Source organism: Notothenia rossii, assembly GCF_949606895.1.
Source record: "Notothenia rossii genome assembly, chromosome: 10".
Taxonomy (NCBI): Eukaryota; Metazoa; Chordata; class Actinopteri; order Perciformes; family Nototheniidae; genus Notothenia; species Notothenia rossii.
Genome location: NC_136908.1, coordinates 6591002 through 6614665, shown reverse-complemented (window position 1 = coordinate 6614665; position 23664 = coordinate 6591002). Strand labels below are relative to the sequence as shown.

Here is a 23664-nt window from a genome sequence, read left to right as displayed (position 1 = left end):
ATTGGCCGGTCTTTGTCCACTGAAGCACCACAGACTGATGCTGGCAGGCCGTGAACACCATCTGCTCCATCTGTGAACTCACAGGACACCATGGCTTCTACTGATTGATAGCTGAGAAACGCTATGTGACACCTAGCGAGCTATTGTGAGAGAATGAGAACCATTACATCCCCGCAGTGTAGCTGTGAATGATCTCTAATGAAATTAAACAATACATGTTAATGTGGGTTGCAATAAGCTGCTTGCACTAGAAGGAGAGTGTTGTATGGAGCAAGCTAACTTTCTGTAAATCTGATTTATTATAAAGGTCTGAAACATGGAAACTGCTCTTGCTGTGTCTCAAAGTAATGTAATCTACTTAAACCAACGTGTCTAAAGCTCACTGTTAAGAAGTTATATTTGTTGTAATCAACACGTCGTTGTTTATACTTTTTGCCAAGCTAATAATGCTATGTTTAGAAAGCCGAAATAAGGTCTGTGGTTGACATAAACTCTACAGATTGTAACGTTTTGTTCTGAGAACATTTTTAAGCTTTTTCAGCTCAAGTCACAGAATCTCATCCACTCACCGCTCCCACTCTACTCGCTCTAGCTTACTATAGCTACAACTTTAACAAATAATAACATGTAAACCTTTCAGTCTATCCTTCAGCTGTACGCTCACACTGTTGAACACTGCGCAGGTCCTGCAGTAATAAGTGCATTAACAGATGACTGCTCAAAGGCACCTTGCTCCTTATCTTATCATTAATTCTTCTTTCTCACATTCAGACTCTGGGGATTTGTATCAGTGAATGGAAAGGTCATGTCGGCTAATATGAGTCATTGTTTTTGCTCTCAGACTGTAAACCCATGTATCTACAGACATTTAGAAATGCTGTCTTTTGTATTTGAGGTGCTTCCTTTGGAATATCTTACAAATATATGTCTTTTCTTTGGCTGGTTCTGTCATTGTGTCGTCTACTGTAGATACCTTCCCCCTTGTGTTCTAATGGTGTTGTTTTATGGCAGGCTTTAGAAACGTGCAGTGAAACATAGTCTTCAGTACCGAGGCTGGAAGTGAAACAAAAAAATTAAACATGAAACGTAATAGCTGCTTGCACTCCCTCTCCATTCACATTTTAATCAACATGAATCCCAGTAAATATGATTTTATGAATATATTTCAAATATATAAAACTGTATATGCACAACTTGTTAGGCCTACAAATCTATCACTGTGCATATTACCATTCAAACATGTTGAAAAAACGTTTCAGAAAGCCCTCAAACTCACTAAACACTGTAAAATGTTGCCTATACTTAACCATTTTACGGTAGCTGGCGTAACCACGCAACCCAGCTGTCTCTTCTCTACAGTATGTGATTCTGCTTATATTTAAGCATCGTCTTCTGCTAGTCTTTGTCAGATCCTTGTATGTCGGTCCCTTCAGAAAGTTCTGTTTGCTTTTTGCCTTGTATTGGCTTCTCCGGCCGTGCTCTGGATTCTCAAAATAAAGGTATTTTTTAAGATAAAGCCTTCCAGTAAAGTAATGTCTTGTCCTGTATTTGGGTCCACCCTGCCCCACTTTGCAGGACAATCGTGTAAAAGAACCTCCTGAAATGGATCTCCTGTAACCTCCGATGCATGTCTGAACATCTGAGCTGTTTTATCTTTTAAAAAAGGAACCATGTTGGAGCGTCTGTAAGAGACTGAGGGAGGAGAAGATGTCTCTCTGCACTGAAACATCTTTCTGAAAGTGCCATCAACTAAAATCTAAGAGTGGCCTAAATCTGGAGATGAAAGGACATCCACATGGCAGAAATAGATCTAAGTGAAGGCCCTGTGGTTACAAATATTTCCAGCACTGATCTGCTTCTCCATGTCGTCAGAATATCGGAGAGCTAAAAATAAATCAAATCAAATAGTCCGGGTCGATTGAAGCTGAATTTAGTCCAAGTGTCCCATTTGCATAACGCCTGGCAGATTTATCACAGAGTTATCTGAAATTAAACAGCAGCAATGATTCTGATTCTCACTTAAAGCAGACGGTAGGTTCTGATTATAAATTAATTAACAGAAGGCGGCTGAGGTACTTTAACTTCTGGGAAACAGGAGGAACAACAGCTTTGATAATTAATGTGAATTAAAGAGACAGAACTTTTGATCCAAGCTCCAAAAATCAGGTTTTCTGGGAACAAAACAGGGCATTAATCCTGCCTTATGATAAGAAATGTGTCAAAATAGATAAACAAAGAAGAGGGATTCATCGTTAAGCTCAACAAATATGATTTATTTTGTCAAACAAAGGAGATCACATTTTTTCATATATGTGTCATATTCTCCCGGAGTATTATGGACAGATACGACTTTAATAGTTACAAACCAGGGATTCAGAATATCCCCAAGTAGCATTTTTGATTTTTTTTTAAGAAAGAAACTTTAAAATCTCATATATTTTAGGTTCTTTGAAAATACATTGTATATTTCTAAATTGTAAAAGAAAGGCTTGATCATCGAAAAGTTATTCTCTAGTAGATTTTTGGCTTTATACTCACATATTTTTTTGGATATTTCTAGGAAATGTATGATTTAAAATCTCAGAATGTTCTAAGAACACGACGCACGCACCATCATGGTTTAATTATTTGCACTGTCATCATACTTTTTCTACTTGTCTGTCTGTGCCATCTGCTTCTTTTGAGACCTTCATTTACTATTTCTTGGGGTTAAAAAGCAGGAATTGTAAGATGAAGTTGTCATTGTCACAAATACATAAATACAAGCTTTACCTCCACTTCCTGCCAGTCCTCTAAAGGACACTTGAAATGACATCAGTTTCTCTGAGGATGCAGTGTCATGTTGTCCCTTAAAGCCCTGACATCTTTAAATGTGACCTTCTCTCAGACTGGGCTGTAAAACTTCTCCTCACACTGTTCTGTGAGTCTCCTGCTGATGCAGCAGAGCGATCTTTAACTCATGCACCAGTTGTTATTGCTAATTCAGCTTTGGTAACCTTCACAGAGGAGTTTGCTGATGTCCTGCCGTGGTTCAGCAGAACTGGAACAGCAGACTGCAGCCATCGATCCCTGCAGGAGATTCTGCTTTCAGGCATTCTGCACTCATCTGCACTGCTTTTGTTTTGGCCCTGTAACTGTGGCCGTTTCTCAATCTCGAGGAAACTGGCTTCCAAGCCAATATTTCAAGGATGCTACGTCCTCGGGTGCCGCCGAAGTACTGTTCCAATGTCCAGCATACTTGGAATTCCACCGAGGCCGCGTCCTTGGTTTGGGGGAAATTTGTGCCTGTAGAAAAACGGTTTATGCCACAATAGCATAGCAACAAGTAGTCAAGATAGTCAGTTTAGCTTCCGTTGCTATGCTTACATCACCCATTTTATACCAGAGAAACTTTCACAACAGCGTTGTGATGCAAAACAGCAGGCAGCACTGCAGTGATCGGTACATGCCCCTGAAACACATTAATAAACAATGAACCACGGCACTCCGGAAAAAAGCATAAGGTTGGAGAAGTAGTTCTTTAATTTAATCTGGCTTCGTATGATTAAAAGCAACACACGATCATCAATCCGACGCAGTCCCCCATTGTTGTTGTTGTGAGCGCCGTTGGGGAGAAAATCAACGATGTAAACGGTGACGTCATGACGCAGCAGCGGCTGCACCAGTCGGGCTCTGGGCAGTGTGAACAAAACGGAGGCTGAAAATAAAAACTGACTCCGAACCAGAAGAGTGCAAGCACGGAGCTAGAACGGGAACCGCGTTGGTGTGAAGGGGGCATCTGAGAACTGCAAGTTTGGGGTCCTTAGCTTGAAAAAAAAAAAGTGAAGGTGGAGCTAATGCCTGCTCAGAATTACACGGCAGATTCAGTTTAATGTTCCCGTGATTAAACGCCATCCTGTTCTACACCACATCAAGGATTATTTCTGAAACATGTATGGAGTTGTATGTATGCATGTGCAGTATGGAGCTCAAAGGCTTTTTCTCTTGCGGGTTTACCACAAGGTGAGTTCCTTTTTTTATTTCCTGCTTTTTAAACACATACTCTCTCCAGTACAGGTTAGCTCTGAGTGTTAGCGATGCTAATGTCAACTAAAACCATATTACGCCCAAAACAGTCGTGCATTTTTTCTGATAGCAACGTTTCTGATAGGGCCGTGGGTCCACATTGCCAATATTACATCATATCGAATGCAAATCTGAATCAGCCCCGTTGTAGCCCCGTTTTTAGAGATTTGAGGGTTTTATCTTCTGACACTTTGTGAGTTCACACACCGGGGACACATCTTTATGTATAAAAGTTACAAAAAAGTGCATTTTGCATGATAAGTAAACACAAAAACAACAGACAAACAGTGTTGTGGTGATTGTTAGAGTTTTAAGGTGTGCTCCATTGTGTCTTTTTACATTGTTTACTTATGTCACTGTCTTTTACAAGAAATGTGTTCTTATTTTGTCTTTGGTTTGTTTACAAAGTTGGCTAGCTCTTTTGTTTTGATTCAATAAACATTATCTTTTGATTTTGTAAATTAATTTCCTGTTCTTTTTTATCCCCTAGGGAACATAACATTCCATCGTTAACTCCACTTAATATATTTCAATTGATGGACACTGTGACACATGATGCTGTTAATCTTGTTTAGTTTTTCGGGGGTAAATGTCATATTCCCACAGCACATACAGTACATTTATTTTGTTCATTCATAACTTTTCTCCCCAACGGCGCTCGCTACTTTAAGATGCTGAAATATATGAAAAGAAATTAACAATGTGGCTTAACATGTTTTGAGTTCATATGCCGTTCCTTGTGTCCTACCTTTCTTGTTTAAGCATTATTTAGGATCTCTGTACCAGGCTTTATTAATCAATGACATGGTTTTCCACAATAACGTTTTTTGTTTCAATTGTTGGATAGATAGATAGGTGCAAATAATTTCCTGTAGATACATAATATAAATTACATAGCCATGAAAAAATAAAACAACTTCAGAAATCCAAACTTCCAAATCAACTATATTAGGCCATGTGTGTAAACAATAACTACAAATCACTGTAAGAGGAAACAATAACCCTCACAATTGCAAGTTATTTTGTACAAACTGCTTTTCATAAAGATATTAATATCAAATAGAAAGAGCACCCTGTCCTCCTCGTCCAGTGTTTTTGATAAAATGCTGCATTGATAAATCGAGACATCACAAATTAAAATGAAATCAACACTTTTCGTCATACTGGAATTTCATTAAAATATGGCATGTCTAACACCTTTGGGCTTTGGTTAGTTACTCAATTAGAAATACATTTTAGAATAACACCTTTAAAAAACGTTTCAAGACAGTAACATCTTTCAAAACACAAATGCTACCTCAACTAAAAAGCACGATTAATCCATTTGTTTCAACGTCAAAATCCCCCAAAACGACAACTCCCAGAATCCCCTGTGAGCGAGCAGCCAATTAAAGACGAGAATTGAGCTGACGACACTCGCGCTGGTGCTTTTATGATCGCGCGCTTGGCTTGGTGGAGCACAGAGCTCGCGGTGATCAGCACAAGAGGAACACAGTTCAAAGCTTCTGAAGGAGGGTGTGACAGCATCTCTAAAGACTCGCCAGGACTGTGTTTTTCCAAGTCTGTAAGTACAAATAATGTTATATTTTTGATGTTTTAAAGAAACCCAGGCGAGACAGGTTTGATGCTTTTGCTGGAGTTTGTATTTTTGGGCAGCATGTTGGATTTTCTGCAGCTCTTTTGTTGCTTATCGTTACTTTGTGGGCTGGTTGGAGGTCTTTTGTATGGTGGCACAGTTGGCACAGACATGGCTGCAGACGAGGTCGTTCTTTTTGAAGACTTCTTTCATGTCTGTGATTTTGTTGGTAAGCTAGCAGTCACATTTTTATCAGTTTTCCGTTCACTGATTTAAGAAAAGCCTGGTTATTGGGGATTTTCTGTGGGAGTGAACCTGCCATCAGGGCGTCTTTGTCTGCAGCTGCTCGTCAAAAGCGCCTTTGTTTGATGCTGCTTGTCATTCCTGAGCGAGTGAGACCACAATGCTAACTAAATCAAAAACACATTATTTTAAATGATCATTAGTGAGGATATTTAGTCATTTCAAGAGCTAATTAAATCCAAACAATGGTGGCAATTTGAGAAGGCAAGGTGTGGGCATTCACCAACCTCAATCCTTTCTAATAAACGTAAGATTAATGCATTTGTATGTCCTTATACTGATGCAGAAAACGTGCATCCAAAAGCTAATATGAGCTAGTTAGCACCCTTTAAGAACAATTATGGGAGGGGTCGTTTCATTCATCTGATTCTGCTTATCGTTCGAGTAACATTCCCTAAATTACATTTAATTGGTCCAATAAGTACCAATAACTTAACAAATGACATCGCTGACATTGCATTTGAACACATTTATGCAGACAATCACGCCCCGCATGTTTAGCCTGTTGTTGCAGTGCGTGTGTGTGTGTTCACCCCCCCCCCCTCCTCCTGCGGCTCACACACATGCTGCAGGAACAGGTGCTCCTGATGAGCATTTTCCGCCAGCTCATCGCCCACTAATCCCGTTTCAGAGGCTGCATATTAGCTGTTTTTTTATTCTGACTGCAGGCCTGTCTGCACCTGGCACTGCCAGCCGTGCCCACGCCCCCCCACACATCCTTTTGTTTCAGCGACTTGTTTAGCGCATTAGCAATTAACGTTTGAAAAGCCCTGCCCCTTTTCCCTCATGTCTGATAATGCGGTCACTGCGGTACCTTGCCTTCAGATTGGTATTAATGTCACTGCTGCCACAAGTCAGATAAACAATGGTGTGTTGCAGACATGCTGTTTTGTGGACGGATGGGCGGTGGTTGCGTGCAGTTCTCCAGACGGCCGCATGGTTTCGCCATTGTGCCTTTTCAAAAGAAAATGTCTTCAGCTTTTGTAGATTACTTGCATTTAGTTTTTTTTTTTTTTGTGCCCAAAACATCATGTTATAAGTATGGTACTTCCAACAAGCCAGACCATTGTAAGAGCTGCTGCATAAACAGAAGTCAAAGTGCTTTTTTTGTTTTTTTTCATATTGTACAAGCTAATCGGGTGGGTTTTCAGTTGGCGGCAATGTAGACGGTCTGCTGTAAATGGCATTGGGACTGGTGTAAAGCATCCACTAGAGGTCGCTCATGTACTATAAGTGCACCAGAGACACAATAGCAATGATCTGACCTTTTCTTTTTAATATTTTCTCTTTAGATTAATTCACCTGCAGTGCACTCTAAGATGGCAGCCGCTGAAGGTAAATTCTCTTTAGATTTTAATGTAAATGATTGCCCAATTATGGTTCATTGTGTCTAAATGTATCTCTACCATGTGTGTGTTCAGAGTTCTTGGTCAAGGAGCTGGACAAACGTGCCTCGGGCCAAGCCTTCGAGGTGATCCTCGCTGCTTCTGATCCCAAGGGAGAATTCCCCCTGTCTCCGCCCAAGAAGAAGGAGATGTCGCTGGAGGAAATCCAGAGGAAGCTGGACGCTGCAGAGGAGAGACGCAAGGTAAGAAATGATTAATTAAATCAGCTGTTTGAATCTGAAAGCATTACGTCTGATTCACATCTGAAGGCTGGTTGTGGCTGATGCAACATTTAATCTTTTTGCAGAACCATGAAGCCGAGGTTCTGAAGCACTTAGCTGAGAAGCGAGAGCATGAAAAGGAGGTGCTACAGAAAGCTATGGAGGAGAACAACAACTTCAGTAAGATAGCAGAGGAGAAGCTGAATCAGAAGATGGAGGCCAACAAAGAGAACCGCACAGCACTTTTGGCAGCGATGAATGATAAATTCAAGGAGAAGGTCAGTGTTTAAATCTTTAAATGGATAAAGTATCGCCATTTATTTCTTCCAGTTGTGTTGTAACTTATCCATCCTTCCTTTTTCTAAATAGGACAAGAAGTTGGAAGAAGTGCGAAAGAACAAGGAAACCAAAGAAGGCACCGAGGACTGAGTTTCACACAGGAGCGTGTATAGGGTTTTTTACGTATCCAAAGATTGATTTATTTTTCGTTCGGCCAGTATTTTTTTTGTGTTCACCTCCCAACTTTTTTGAAATAAATTCAAGTACTTTGTGAAATTTTCAATTCTCCTGCTATGAGTGTATTTGCGCTGGTTTCACATGTGGATCATTTCCCCACCCCCCCGCCCTCATGTCTATTCCATTTGATATGTAGCTTGTCGGTGCAGCTTCTACCCTTTTTGAAAATTAGCAGTGTACTTATCCTTTTGTAAGGAAAGCATGTTTCTATGCATAGGTCTTTTATCCCTGCCTATTTCATAGTGAGTTTTGCAAACTGTCTCTGTGAACTACACCTGTTCTCGGCACTTACTGTATATTAAAAATAAAAAAAGTAGCAAAAGGTTAAAATCGAGGCGTCTGCTGTTATTCACTCTGTGTTTTTGTGAAGCTTTGCTAGTTAGCTCCTGCTGATTCTTGGCTTTTTGTAAAACATATTGGGGTCTTAAAGCACATAACGTCTTGCTGTGAATTGAAATGCCAGGTTTGGAAGACGGTCGCCATCTTGACTGAATTTGGGGAGGGGGGCGGGGGCTGTCTACACATGGGATGCACACGAGCAATACACTTAGGCACCTCATAGAAACAGTGGCTAGTGACTTGAACTGTTGTACTAAAACAAATAAAAAAATGTGAACTCACTGCTTCTGTTTGGTGTCTTGTTCTTTATACGTTAAATGTTGAGGTATAACACCTCGGACTTAATGAAATCTTTACTTGTGCTTTATCTGACGGCTTAAGTTAAAACGTGTTTGTACAGAAAACATTGACACTTTCCTCAAATGGTTTCAAATGAAATCAAAATATTAGCTTTTTGGGCTCTGGGTAATTTGGGGGGCACTTCATACTATTTTTACAAACCAAACATTGGATCAATGAACAGCCTACTCTGGAGTATTCAAACAATTTTTGAATGATTATACTAACATTGAGAGAAAAAAAATTCAATATTTAAAACGAAGACTGCCAATTAAGACTAGTTAAGCATTTGGCTCATTCGTTTCACAAATACATTTTCTCTCGTAAATGTTACATTTGCAAAGTTACTAATAACTAAAGCTCTAAGATAAGTGAAGTAAATATTCCTCATTGTAGTAGAGTAGAAGTATAATGCATTAAAAGAAAACACTCATATCAAATACTTGAGTAAAAGTAGTTACATCACCTCAGTACAGACTGTTAAAGGAAGCTGATGTTTGACACCCTGCTGGAGGAAAGGTCAAAAGACCTGCCATCAGTATATATGAGACGGATCATGACAGATGCACTGAGTTAGTATTTGCAGATGCTACGATAAAGTTAGTAATCTATCAAATCTAACGTTTCAAAAATGGAGATGGAGATTTATTTCAGACGTGTTACACCATGACATAACAGTTATCTGTGGACCAGCTCCATAAATCTGCAGTCTGTGTCGCCCTCTGCTGGTGGCTTAGGATAACAACACTTTATCTACCCCGCAATAAGTATTTTTTTTCTCAAAAAAAACAAATGATCAAATGATCTGTTTACAGTTCTGTTTTATATGGGTGTTGAAGAAGAATAGGGAGGGATGAAACCCTCTTTAATGGTCACACATGCAGAGCACACAGCACACACAGTGATATGTGTTCCCTGCTTTTAACCCATCCTAGTACCAGGAGTCTAGTACTAGGAGCAGTGGGCAGCTATTGTACAGCGCCCGGGGAGCAATGGGAGTGAGGTGGGAAGGGGGAGGTCCGGTGCCTTGCTCAAGGGCACCACGGCAGGGCAGGAGGTGAACTGGGACCTCGCCAAGTAGAAGTCCACACTCCATATTTAGGTCTGGTCGGGGACTTGAACTGGCAACTCTACGGCTCACAGTCCAAGCCCCTAGTGACTGAGCCACCGCCGGACGAAACACAATTTAGTAATAAATACTTAAAACACAAAACCCAAACAATTATTTTGATTGCTCCAAAAATTACAAAAGGAGTTTAAAAAACACTATACAGTTGTATAGTGTATAAGAATCAACACCAGTGCAAAAATAAAATAGTATTTAGTGAAAATAAGTCAAATATTAAAGTAAATAACACAAGAATAAAAAGAGTAATCTAAAGTGAAGGAGAAGTTAATCTAACACCACTACAAATATAATAGCAATAAATAGGTAATTACGGTTTCATCAAATATAATTCATGGTGTCTAATTATTTCTTGACGTGTGTATGTATGCATGTCCTTTTTCTTTTGTACCCGTATTGTTTTTCATATTTGCTTTGTTTACTTTGTTCTAGTTATTCATTCATTTTTGGGTGAATTTTGTTTTATTTTTCCTATTTATATCAGCTTAGTATTATTTATTTTTACCTGTAGCTTTCTTATATTTTCATTATCTTGATTTCATGCAGTCTTACGTTTGTGCAAACAAAATACAAATGTAACATCTTATCCTGGGAGGTAACTTGAAACTATTATTGTTGAATATCTTATACTTTTAGGTGAAAAGTATAAAAAACGGTAAAAAAACTCAAGCTAAAATATTTACTCAATTATTTGAATGTTATATTTGTATCCTTTCCATTACAGACGGACACAATGTCTAGATAGAAATTGCTCAAACATCAGAGCTTCCTTTAACAGTCTGTACTCATAGGTGATGTAACTACTTTTACTCAAGTATTTGATATGTTACTTTGAGCGTTTTCTTTTAATTATACTTCTTCACCACTACAATGAGGAATATTTACTTCACTTATCTTAGAGCTTTAGTTATTAGAGAAAATGTATTTTTTGTATACGAATGAGCCAAATGCTTAAACGGCTATTCTTAAAGGGGACCTATCATGCAAAATGCACTTTGTGATGTCTTTTATACATAAATATGTGTCCCCGGTGCGTCGGGGAACTCACACAGCGTCAGAAAATAAAACCCTCTATCTTTTCCTCCGTACCCAAATCTTTTAAAAACTGGTGTACAACGAGCGGATACAGATTTCCATCCGCTGTGACGTCGGCAGACCCGCAGAAAGTTGCTATCAGAAACAATGCCAGACGTGTTTTGGACGTAATCTCGTCTTTTGTTTACATTAGCAAGCCTCGCTAACACTCAGAGCTAACCTGTACTGGAGAGCACATGTGTTTAAAAAGCAGGGAATAAAAAAATAACTCACCTTGTTATAAACCCGCAAGAGAAAAAGCTCCATACTGTTTCAGAAATAATCCTTGATGTTGTTTAAACAGGATGGATTTTATCACAGCAGAATTTAAATGTATCTCTGGTAGAATTCTGATCAGGCATTAGCTCCGCCTCCTCTTCTTTTTTTTTTCAAGCTAAGGACCCAACATCTGCGTTTCTCTAACAGGGCTGCAAAAGAGGGGTTTGAGCAGTATGAGGCATGGCTACAATGGCTGAAGTGTTTGGTATTTTGAAAATAAAACTTCACAGACATGTTTTATATAGGTATGGCCCTACAATATATTTTTCAAATATAGCATGATAGGTCCAGTTTAATTAAAATTGGCAGTCTTTGTTTTAAATATTGAATTCGTTTTTCTCAAAGTATGTTAGTAGCCTATAATCATTCAAAAATAAATGCATAAATACTCCAGAGAAATAAGGCTGTTCAATCATTGATCCAATGTTTGATTTGTAAAAATAATGTGAAGTGCCACCCAAATTACCCAGAGCCCAAACAGACTGCAGGAATTGTAATTGTATTTTTTAACAGACCAGTAGAGGGCACTGTTGCTCTTTGCTTCACCAGGTATCTGTTGTATGAGTTCAAACTATGATCTAAATCCTGGATTAAATCCACCTTTTTCTTTATTTTCACCCACTTTGCTTATGCAGCTATAAATGTATCACCTCACTAAAATGTAATCAGCAATGTTCAGCTGCATCATTTAGAAACGCTATAAGAGAAAATTGTCGAGTTAAGCATTAGGTTCACAAACGATGAATGGGTTTCTTACCACGTGAAACCTGGAGTTGTGGATTTAGTGCTGAGTTATTGGACTTTACAACACGATGAGTGTGCAGGAAAAGAAGAATAATGTCTCCCGGATTACATGTTTTTAATGTAACACGCAGATGTGTTATGGTCAAGTCAGTGAGATGGGTCAAAAAAACAAAGTACTTTAAAACCAAAAGCTTATCACATTTAATTTACGTAATTTAAATAACATAACACATGCACTTGTTAAAAGCCAAAGCATGATGTTTTACTAAACCTTAACAAATCATCGTGTCACTTGTTTACATTTCCAGGTGTTTAATAATGGAAACATTGCTTTCCTTTGAAGGGTGATAAAGAATTACGGGTACCACTTTACAATAACCCTAGCCTTATGGAGGGTTTGCGAATTTTTGTAAGGGAGGCTGTGGCGCAGTGGACTAGTGCGTTGGTGTTCAGATCAGGGGGCACAGGTTCAAACCCCACTGCAGTCAGCATGTCGTTGTGTCCCTGAGATGAATCACCCCAAATTGCTGTGTGGGATTTTCCACAGTGTTGATTATGTAAATTGCTTTGGATAAAAGCATCCAACAAGTAAAATGTAATTAATTTTTAATTAATTTTATTAATTTGGTTCTGAACACTTTATAAATAATTACTAAGCTTTTATACAGGGCGACTGTGACCGGTTGCTTGCCAAATAGTGAGCCCACGTTTATCTGTACTGCTAAGCCTTATATTGGCTACTTAGATTACTTTGTCTCCTTCATCAGCCAGCATCCTTGGTATCTGTTGCTCAGTGAGTTGATTATCGCTAAGTAGTCAATATAAGGCTTAGTCATCTTGCCAAACAGTGAGCCTGTGTTGATGTATGAAAACTATGTTAGAACTGGTTTTTAAATGGTTCTTAATGATTAATAAAGTGTTACAACCTAATTCATAACCTAATTATGAACCCTTTATGAATCCTTTATAAGGGTAGTCTTATTGTAAAGTGGTACAGAATTACGTTTAGTTTAATGGGAACACGCTTTTTGTAGGAGTCAGTTTTGATATGAACTACTCAAGTAAACTAAAGTCAAGGAACAGTTAGAGTACTTTAAATTGTACGACAGAGTTTCACTAAACTCGTTGCTTTTCCACCGATGTGAGGTGACAATAACATGAAAGCCCTGAAACATCTTACAGAAGCTCCAGGTGCTGTCTGAGCTTTAATAATAATTACCTGTCAAATGTTATTTAAATCCTGCAGACCTTTAACAGTTCTCCCCACAGGAAGCACCTGACTGAACACATGCTGCGTAATGCAGAGTCACCATGAAGCCTGCCACTTGTCTCGAATTAGCAACGACTTTTCTGAGTAACAGAAGTAACAAAAGAAACATCACGGATGTTAAAAGTCTGAAACTCATTCTGCGTGACTGATTCTCTCCACTGAACCCGCACAGAAGAGAATAATTAGGAAAAATCTATCGAGACCCGACACTGTTGAATAAAAGTGGAGACTGTGGGTGAGAAAGTGAAACGTGAACTGTGGAGATTTAGCATGATAAGAAAAACAGAGCAGTGCTTCTGAAATGGGGGTGAATGTACCCCTAGGGGCACTTTGAAGTACTGCAGAAGGTATGTGAGGTTTCTTCTTTAATGTTTATTTGAAAAGGACATATTCAGGTGTATATCAATATGTAGCGTCTCTACTTTAAAGAGTCCTCTCCTGCTGATGTTCAGGTGTATATCAGTATGTAGTGTCTCTACTTTAAAGAGTCCTCTCCTGCTGATGTTCAGGTGTATATCAGTATGTAGTGTCTCTACTTTAAAGAGTCCTCTCCTGCTGATGTTCAGGCGTTATCAGTATGTAGTGTCTCTACTTTAAAGAGTCCTCTCCTGCTGATGTTCAGGTGTATATCAGTATGTAGTGTCTCTACTTTAAAGAGTCCTCTCCTGCTGATGTTCAGGCGTTATCAGTATGTAGTGTCTCTACTTTAAAGTCCTCTCCTGCTGATGTTCAGGTGTATATCAGTATGTAGTGTCTCTACTTTAAAGAGTCCTCTCCTGCTGATGTTCAGGTATATATCAGTATGTAGTGTCTCTACTTTAAAGAGTCCTCTCCTGCTGATGTTCAGGCGTTATCAGTATGTAGTGTCTCTACTTTAAAGAGTCCTCTCCTGCTGATGTTCAGGTGTATATCAGTATGTAGTGTCTCTACTTTAAAGAGTCCTCTCCTGCTGATGTTCAGGTATATATCAGTATGTAGTGTCTCTACTTTAAAGAGTCCTCTCCTGCTGATGTTCAGGTGTATATCAGTATGTAGTGTCTCTACTTTAAAGAGTCCTCTCCTGCTGATGTTCAGGTGTATATCAGTATGTAGTGTCTCTACTTTAAAGAGTCCTCTCCTGCTGATGTTCAGGCGTTATCAGTATGTAGTGTCTCTACTTTAAAGAGTCCTCTCCTGCTGTGTTCAGGTGTATATCAGTATGTAGTGTCTCTACTTTAAAGAGTCCTCTCCTGCTGATGTTCAGGTGTATATCAGTATGTAGTGTCTCTACTTTAAAGAGTCCTCTCCTGCTGGTGTTCAGGTGTATATCAGTATGTAGTGTCTCTCCTGTGACATTTTTCTCACACTGCCTGAGCTGCAGCACCTCTTTTCACCCTCTGTCTGAAACCAGAGCCCAGCCTGCTCTGATTGGTTAGCTGGCCGGCTCAGTTGTGATTGGTCAACTGCTTAGAGCTGTCCCACCCCTTAGCCTATCACGTACTATGTGTTGGAGCGCTAGCCAATAGCAGCTTGAGTGTTTCAGATGTCACAATGTTCAGATGTTATATGATATCATGCTATGCTGTTACTAAACACCAGTAGTATTTACAGTATTTGAAGAAAAAAAAGCTCCTCATTGACAAACTACATTATTAAAACACACTTATTGATAAGACTGTAAAGGAGGAATAAATACCTTTACTTTACCTAATACTTCTGAATTAAATTCAGGACTTTTAATGTATGGAGAATTTTTAGACCAGAGGACTAAAGGTTCTTTCACCTCTGCACACTTCTCCGATCTTCTTCATGCGGCTTTATTTATTTAATTTAAAGATGTTAAATCACCTCACAGAACAGCGACCTGTATCTCGGTGAGTAAACATCATGCAGAGTGAGTTGTGTCTATCCTGACATCATCTAAATGAAAATGTCTGTGGGGAAACAACAAATAGGGCCAGGGAAGGTGATGAGTAAGAGGAGATAAAGCCAGGCTGGGGAGGAAGATGATGATCTGGCATGTGGAATATATTACAGGGCTGAGTGAGTTTTAATGCAGCAGAGAGGCGCTGTACAGCAGCAGGTGCTTTCACCATGTATGATAATGTGAGGTTGCTCTCATATCAGAAAGCATAAAACACTTCTGCAGGGATCAACATCCAGAAATCTTTTGTTTCCCTCAAGTTTTTCCTCTCAAAAATCTTTGACCATTTTCATGTCAAAAGGTTTAAAGTACTTCCTCCACAATGTTCTTCTTGTCATAGTTTAAAAGCCTCTAACCGAAGGTCTCTCCAGACAGACAGTCTAATGAAACTCTCCCATGAAATGTTAACTGCTGCTGCTGATGGTAAATCAGGACTTAAACACAAAGGGCTGATGGCATGCCCCTGATTGGGGGTCAGCCACAAATAGCAGGTGCGATTGTACAGTGTTTACCGAGGTAGGAAATCAAGTGAGACGGAGGGTACATTTCTCATAGACTTCTATATAATCAGACTTGCTCTGCTTATCGTCTTTTTTAAAGGGGACTATGCGTTACACAATAAACAGGCTGTATTGAAGAAGACTTGAAACGATCAATTAAGACAATAAACTTAAATAAAACAGGGTAATATTTTCATAGACTTCTATGCTATCCACCTCAGCCGGTTTGCTCTCAATCCCCAAGGCCAAACTCCGGAGCTTCGGGGACAGAGCCTTCTCTGTGGCAGCCCCGAAGCTCTGGAACTCCCTCCCCCAAGACCTCCGTGAGTCTGATTCCCTGGGTCTAGAAAAGCGCAATATAAATCCCATTTATTATTATTATTATGCAATAAGATGTGCTCTGCTCACTCTGCTTTATCGTCTATTTTTAAACAGGACAATCATTTACTGAATGAACATTGTGTTGTACTAAAGAAAACTTGAAATGAGCGGTTGAGGCCATAAACTCATCAGTAAATGTTTACTGAGGTAAAAAACAAGAGAGAAGAAGGGCCATTTTTTCATAGACTTCTATACAATTCAAATTGCTCTGCTTTGTTGCCTTATTTAAAGAGGGAACATCATTTACTAAAGGAACAATGTGCTGTATTAAAAAAGACTTGAAACTAGCGAGTGAGACCAAAAACTCATAAGGAAAATGTTTACTGAGGTAATGTGAGAAGTAGGGTTATTTTCTCTTACACTTCTAGAGAATCCGAACTCAGGCATTTTCATTTTGGTTTCACTTTTCCAGCCTGGATGTTGCCTTATTATTTTAAAACATTTGATTAGCTTACTCCCAGGTACCTTAAGGTGGGAGTACAGTTGCCATGGTTACCTGCAGTGTTATGTTCCCAAATGTCTCCCACCCAGTGATAAACTGCAATAAAACAAAACAAAATACTGTAGCCCTGAACAATATGTGCTAACACTTGACCCCTGAAAAAGCCTCTGGGGTTATCCTCGCCGCCAGCTGCCGGGTAAAGTGATGATATAAATGTTAAATAAGTGATGTCAAGCGGAGGAGGATGTTTTAGTGGCACGTCTCTGCCAGCATCGGTTTTTGTGTAGGTGTCAGTGAGCCAAGCATCTCTTCACTTGAAGCTGCATCACACATATCGATCAACTGTGTGTGTAAAGAGGTCTATAGTGTGTGTGTGTGTGTGTGTGTGTGTGTGTGTGTGTGTGTGTGTGTGTGTGTGTGTGTGTGTGTGTGTGTGTGTGTGTGTGTGTGTGTGTGTGTGTGTGTGTGTGTGTGTGTGTGTGTGTGTCATGCATACTTTGCACACAGTACAGCAGTGTAGGAGTAGCTCATCCAAACGCCTCAGTACTTATAGGAGATGACCCACAGTTAAGCAGCTCTCTCCCAGTTTGCAGGCGCAGCGGGATTTGGCTGCAATTTACTCCCACTATCGTGCAGAACAATATCTGATTGTTGGCTTTTATCGTGATTTATCCCCTTTCATGAACCCCCCTTTTCTGCCTCTTTGCAGGGATCACTTCCAATGTTGATTTATGCAAAGCCACTGTGGAAAAGTCAACTGAATCCTGATGAATGTGCAGTGGTGAGGCACGTTTCTGGAAGCGGTGTCGAGTCGCAGTAACTGTGAGCAGCGTTGACACAGAGCTAGTAATCAAGAGCAGATAAACTGAAATGTGAAAGAGATGCATTTCCAGGCAGTAAGTTGATGTTTCTGTCTGGAAATTGAGTTGCTTTCAAACAGCGAGGAAGTGAGCATGTGTGTGTCTGGTGTCGGGGTTACTTGATTAAACTGGAAGAATGCCTAATTACATCAAGCGCAGCCTGCTCGGATGAATATTTGTGAATCCAAATACACTGAGGCTACATCTGCAAGCCTCAGATAAAGGTTTATCTGAAGAAGTATGAAAAGTAAATGTTATTCCAATTACCATCCGGAAGTGAGTTCTCACTCTCAGTAGGCAGATGTACTTTTTGGACAGTGTCCTTGTGACATTTTGTGTTACAGTAAATTAAGTTGAATTGATGTTGAGTCGTGAAAATCCAGATTTTTGAGCAAACAATTTGAGTCTCTGAGCGAACGCAGCAGCAGGACGGAGGCTTAGGGTGACTCAGCTAAATCTCAATTTAATTCATTTCATATAAAAGTGTCTGTGGCTGCTTTTTATCTCACAATATGGATTCAAACTGCTCGAAGTGAGTAGGATTTTGTTGCTATAAACATTTGTGTCTCTTATAAATAACCTTGGTCTCAGAAAAGGGCAAAAGCCCCACTATTTGCAGCTCCAGGCTACAATGGTCTTTGAGAAACTGAGCACCACTCTGCAACAGAAAATGTGAGTATTCGCGGACAGTCACACTAGAAATTGGAACAGCAAGTTTACATTTCATATCCATAAGAATTTTTCTTGAGGCTCGGTGATGTACAAACTATTTTCATGCCAAGGCTTCAGTTTGAAGGTCTTTTTTGTTTTGATGTTGGCAGGATTGCGGAAAAAATACGAACCCAATTTTCTTGAAATTTGGTGGAAAGGTGATGCTTTGGTCAAAGAAAGATTATTTTCATTTTGGTACAGATCCCAATCATTTGACGGTTACAGGCATGTTTTCTTTCTTTACTTCACCACTGTGATACAAGGCATTTGCGTTGAGCTTTTTGAAAGTGCCCCTCTAGTTGTCGTCGTTTCTTGACACAAATTGCTATTGGTGGTCTTAATATCTAGTTAGTTCGAACGATCCGATATTTGGTATCATCTAAAGTCAGTGCCGTCAAAACGCTTTAACTTGTCATTCACTGTCTTGAGCAGATGTGTGTTTGCTCCTTTGATTTGACAAGACCCTTCAACAAAGAAATACAGGTGTGTCCCATTTGTCCAGGTTAGTAATACAATGCTACATTGACTGGGTCACAAAGCATGAAAGCTATTTAAAAGAAAATCCAGATTTTCCAACAGAAGTGCTGAATTTTCATAAAATATCTTTTTAAAAAGAGAAACAGCTCAAAACCCCTATAAAGAGAGGTGTGTCTTATTTGTCCAGTGTTTTACAATGCTGCTTTGGTTCGGACTCACTAGATCACATTACGTTGAAGCGAATGAGGGAGGACCCTGAATATATTGGTAATCTTCTAAAGAGAGCTAAGTCTAACTGTTATGTCATAGCTGTATTTCATCATCCACCACCTGTTGATTATTTACCTGTGTACCTTTACCTATCAAGCTACATGCAGGAGGCTAACACTGCTGTTTGGCTGCATGCAGGCTAACACTAAGCTTTGAACTATGCTGTCTCTAAAATTGGCTACTATGCTATTTTGAGTGTGGTGTAATGTGAAGTATGGCAAAAAGCACGATGAGTTATGGTCGAGAACTTGAGTGTTGAACGTTGGACACTTATCAAACCCAACAATTGCCCATTTTGGCTCCGAACAGAAGTTACGGGACGATTGGTGATTGCTCTGGTTAACACAGAACTATACAAATAAAGTTATACATGTGGGTGTTTTCACTATTTAAGTTACTTACCACTTCGCCAGAGAATCCATCAGGGTTAAGTGAGCAGTCTGTAATGATTTTGTACAGCGAGCAATCGTTGCAAGCTAGCTGTTAGCAGTTAGCATGCTACTTAGTTAACAGCGGCAATCATCACTTCTGGTGAGCACACAGCAGCCGTGTGTGAGTTAAGACAACACAACACAACGCAGTCTAATTTCCCACACTGCAGTCTACTAAGCGAAGTATCTAAATAAAGAAACAGCACTAAACTAATAAAGACTGTTGCATCTACTAAACAAGTGAATCAGCACAGCAAACACGCTCCATCCTGCAGCTCAGCATTGCTACTCAATCTTTGTCCTTCCTCACCGAGCAGAAGGATCCTTGTAGTACCTTGAAAGTGAAGTTTATTTAAATTCAGACATTTAAATTCAACATCAATTCTAAATGTGCTTTCACAAGAATGTGTGCGTACACTGGCACTATCTTGTTGGCTTTAGACAGACAGATAGACCTATCTAGTCCCTTTTTTTCAGGACTTGCGACTTTGTCCTCCGAGATAATATGTATTCAAGGTTATGTGGCCAACAAAGAGAAAAGGCTTATCTGTGGTGCTGTCCGAAAAACACAGAATGATATACATGCCTACATTACCAAATTGCATCGCCTGTTACTTTGAATATCTTTTGCGAGGATACACACATCATGTTTTGTCAGCTCTGTCCTCTGGGGAGAGATTACTGCGGGGTCCGGGAGAAAATCAAGGGTCACAGCTGCTGCACAGAATAGATTTTACAGGTTATTCTCTGTGTTTGCATTCAAGCTCGTGGAGATTCAAGGTCTTAAATCCCATAACTGTCTCAGAATGAGCACCGGGAGAAGGAGCGAGGACGTGTTTTCTTCATCAGGAAACACTTCAGTCAATTAATGTCTTTGATCTCACATATCATGTTCCTTGTTATGCAAATAGCTCCTTGTTAGAAACACAATGAGGATTTTATCTGCCCGGATATGTGCAGTGAATGAGAAGCAGGAGATAAATACAAAAGAAAATTAGATGTGAGATTGAGGAGGGGGATAAATTCAGGATAAATAATGCAGCATATTCTCTTGTAAAATGAAAAGCTGTGAAATGCTCCACAATTTACCAGTGAAATGATTTCCACTTCTGCGGGATATTAAGGTGCCGGTTAGTCGCTGATACCTTGAACAACACGGCTCTACAGGGATAAATTGGCAGTGGCAGTATTTTTTTTATGAAGCCTATTTTTTTCCACCATTTTTGGGGTTGGAAATTGAAAATGGAGTTAGGTATCACAGATCACCAAGTAGAGCGTGATCAGCTGCACACGCTGTGCCTCGTATAATGAAATAGTTTGCTCAGACAGCCATTGCAGTTTTATGAGAGCCAAGAAAGTGGAACTGAAGTTCAGACATGTCGTATGGAGATAAAGCTCCAAAATCAGACAGATTTCTTTATGATGACGGGGAACATTCACCAGCCTTACCAGAGAGGATAATTTAAGGATAGGCTGTTGGGAAGTGAGAGAAGAGGCCAATGTAACACAAATTGGCAACCGGAGTGACACTAATGAACAGATCAGTCCGATGTATTCCCTTTTTTAGTGTAGTTTTAGCTGTCATTCTTATAGGTAATGAGAAACACAGGCAGTGAAATGATCAAGCAGAGTGTTATATAGGTTTTTGTGAACCTGGAGTTTGTAACACATAATGAAATTAATTTTTTAAAGGGGCCCTATTCTGCTTTTTTTTCCCCCCCCCTCCTGTTGTGTGTTATGGTTTTTGTGAATGTAAATGTTCTGCAAAGGCTAAAATCCCTGTTTTCCCTCCAGGATGTGCTTCTCAAAGTGTGGTCCGCGGACCACTGGTGGTCCGTGAGCGCCCCCTAGTGGTCCATTAGTATATTGGTAACATTTCACATTTGAAATAAATGTATTTATTTAAGTTTTCTACACTCTCGCGGGAAATATCTCTGCAATGGAGCGAGCTTAAGTTTCGATTGAATGATATAGCCCAGATAAACACCTTCATCACACATGTTGCCACTTGTTTGTACCATTTTCAGGCGATTTGTAAAAAACAATGTGTTTTTGGATATTTGTGGAGCCAGGTGGTCCGCGAGAGTTTTTTTATTGGTTAAGTGGTCCTTGGTATGAAAAGGTTTGAGAAACACTGCTCCAGAGGTATATTCTCTGGACTCCTTTGTTTACTTCAAGTCCATAATGACATCACTATGGAACACGTGCATTCCTATTGGCTAGCGCTCCAACACAATAGCTGCTTTCACACTTTGACGTACTTAGTTCCCAGCTCTTAGTTCCCCCATGGAACTAAAGAGCAGATCGCATTCACACCGGAATAAGTTCCCTGAGGGAAGATTACGCTAATGATGCCGCTAACGTCACTTCTTCTTTTTCTGCTTTGGGTTTACTGGCAGGCCGCAAACAACTTCACGGCGTATACTGCCACCGAAGTTCCCCGCCGGAAGTCCCCGGAGTTGGGGACTGGCTTCAGTAGAAGCTGCTGGGACTCCCAGCAGCTTCTACTGAAGCCTTCCGAGTAAATCACCAGAACGCCGACACCTCCTCATCTCCACCGCTCCAATGTTTTATTTTGTGTTGCCATAAGTTATTCTCTCTCCGTTGGTGCGCGGGGCTAATGCTAATAATGCTAATGCCAGCAAATACAATGGCGGCTATAAAAAACCTTTCAGAGTTTTACGGGGCGTGGTTTGCAATTCACCCAGCCAATCAGAAATTGGTACTTTTTTCTCCCCAGGATAGTCCCACCTCTCTAGCAGGCACTAATAAGGGGTTAACAGTTCTCTGAACTAAGTTCTCTTTTTGGTGTGAACGCAAAATTCCAGGAACTAACGGAACTAAACGGGGAAAAGTACTGGTAAAAGTACTCCGGTGTGAAAGCGCCTATTGTACGTGATACTAAGGGGCGGGACATCTCTGAGCGGTTGACCAACCACAACAGAGCTGGCCAGCTAATCAATCAGAATCCCCAGTTTGGGATTTGTAGCCTTTGCAGACCATTAACATGCACTAAAACCCACAAACACAATACAGGAAAGAAACAACCAAAAAGTAGAATTAGGGCCTCTTTAATGACCATTCAGTTTTAATTGAATTTGCTCATGTAACTTTTATTTTGGAGGATGCTGTTCGTTGTGCTGTTGAATTGTATTGCATGATAATATTTCTATTATGTTGTGCAACCCACTACATCAATAAGCTGGGCTTTAAACAGACAGCTCTGCATAATGTACAAACTTTCATGAAGCCTGGAGTTACTGAAGGACTGCTGCATTATTTTGAGCTCCTTTAGGTGACTTATTTAGGAAGGCTTAGAAAACTTAAAAATCCCTGGAGAAACCTTCCTCCGTGGTTCTCACTGTCTGTGTGCAAAGCTGCTAAACGCCTGTCATAAAGAGAGCTGCAGAACAGGTGGGGAACGTGTCCTGCCACTCAGCAGCGATGCCAGGGACAGGGAGGCTTGATCTCTCGGGAGTATTCCTGCTGTACTGGAAATAAAGAGGTGTCAACTCAACAGGTTCAAATAATACTCCTCGTTCTCAGAAGCTAATGTAGTATACTGTATGGGTAGAAAGCTTGGAGAGAATATATTCTTTACTGGTGTTCCTGATGCAATATCCTACATGCACTTTACAAGAGCAGGCTGTATGTTAATGTATGTTAATGTACGTTAGAGGGTCTTGTTTTCTCTTCCTGATGTTAGATGTTTGTTTTCCCTGTATCCCTGTGTCTTAATATTTGTCCTTGTTTGATGAAGCAAGTGGAGCTGCTGGGATGCAAGATACATTTCAGACTTGATCTGACATTAAAGTATTACCGTATGTTATGCTAACACACGCTCAGCAGCACCTGGTTCTTCACTCTGTGGGTTCACCGCTGACTTTAAATCCTGCAGCAGATCATGCTTTTATTTTCCGACTGAACTTTGTGTTGTGACTGTGAATTGATTCCCAATGCTATAAGCTACGACGGGTGTTGGCCTTAAAACAATGTCTCATTAGCATTTTTCCCTCTTTTAAATCTGTCAGCAGTCAGTGCCAGCCACTGGCAGCCATTCATCACGTCGGTGCCACCGAGCGACAAGGCCTCCCCGTGCTGTAAAGCTTATAAAGATATGTATGAATACAACACGAACGCGGTGGGCTAAGATAAAGACGAATACAGCCCAATTCAGCTGTGACCATGAAGATAAATGTGTTTAAAGATGAGTGATAGTTTTTACTAGTCGCCGTGTTTATCGTCCTGAAGTAATATTGTAAAAAAAAGCCTCTAAAGCAGCATTGTGCCCTCCCCAGGGAGCAGAGGATCCTCCTGATGGTTTAATGCACACACTGTGATGCAGATTGAGTTCCTTTCTGGTGTCAGACCTCTCTTTAGTTTGGGGACTCGGAGCCGCCGGCAGCAAAACGCCTGTCCATTAAACCGGCTCTGGGGAGAGACTCAGAATTA

The 23664-nt window shown here is 40.1% G+C and overlaps 1 protein-coding gene across 1 annotated transcript; it reads left to right on the top strand.

Annotated features, from left to right (window-relative positions):
• Positions 1-5463: 5463 nt before the first annotated feature.
• Positions 5464-8687, top strand: LOC307021254 (stathmin-like). Its single transcript, XM_079653211.1, has 5 exons — positions 5464-5629; positions 7237-7279; positions 7366-7532; positions 7637-7828; positions 7920-8687. The coding sequence occupies exons 1-5, from the start codon at positions 5498-5500 to the stop codon at positions 7977-7979; spliced, it is 594 nt and encodes a 197-aa protein (XP_079509337.1). The 5' UTR covers positions 5464-5497; the 3' UTR covers positions 7980-8687.
• The last annotated feature ends 14977 nt before the right edge of the window (positions 8688-23664 follow it).

What these genes read in the sequence shown, in the direction of transcription:
- LOC307021254 (XM_079653211.1), top strand. Translation starts at nt 5,498, where the DNA reads ATGATCGCGCGCTTGGCTTGGTGGAGCACAGAGCTCGCGGTGATCAGC. An exon ending in TAAGATGGCAGCCGCTGAAG is followed by an intron (nt 7,280 to 7,365) that starts GTAAATTCTCTT and finishes GTGTGTGTTCAG; the next exon opens with AGTTCTTGGTCAAGGAGCTG. An exon ending in ATGATAAATTCAAGGAGAAG is followed by an intron (nt 7,829 to 7,919) that starts GTCAGTGTTTAA and finishes TTTTCTAAATAG; the next exon opens with GACAAGAAGTTGGAAGAAGT.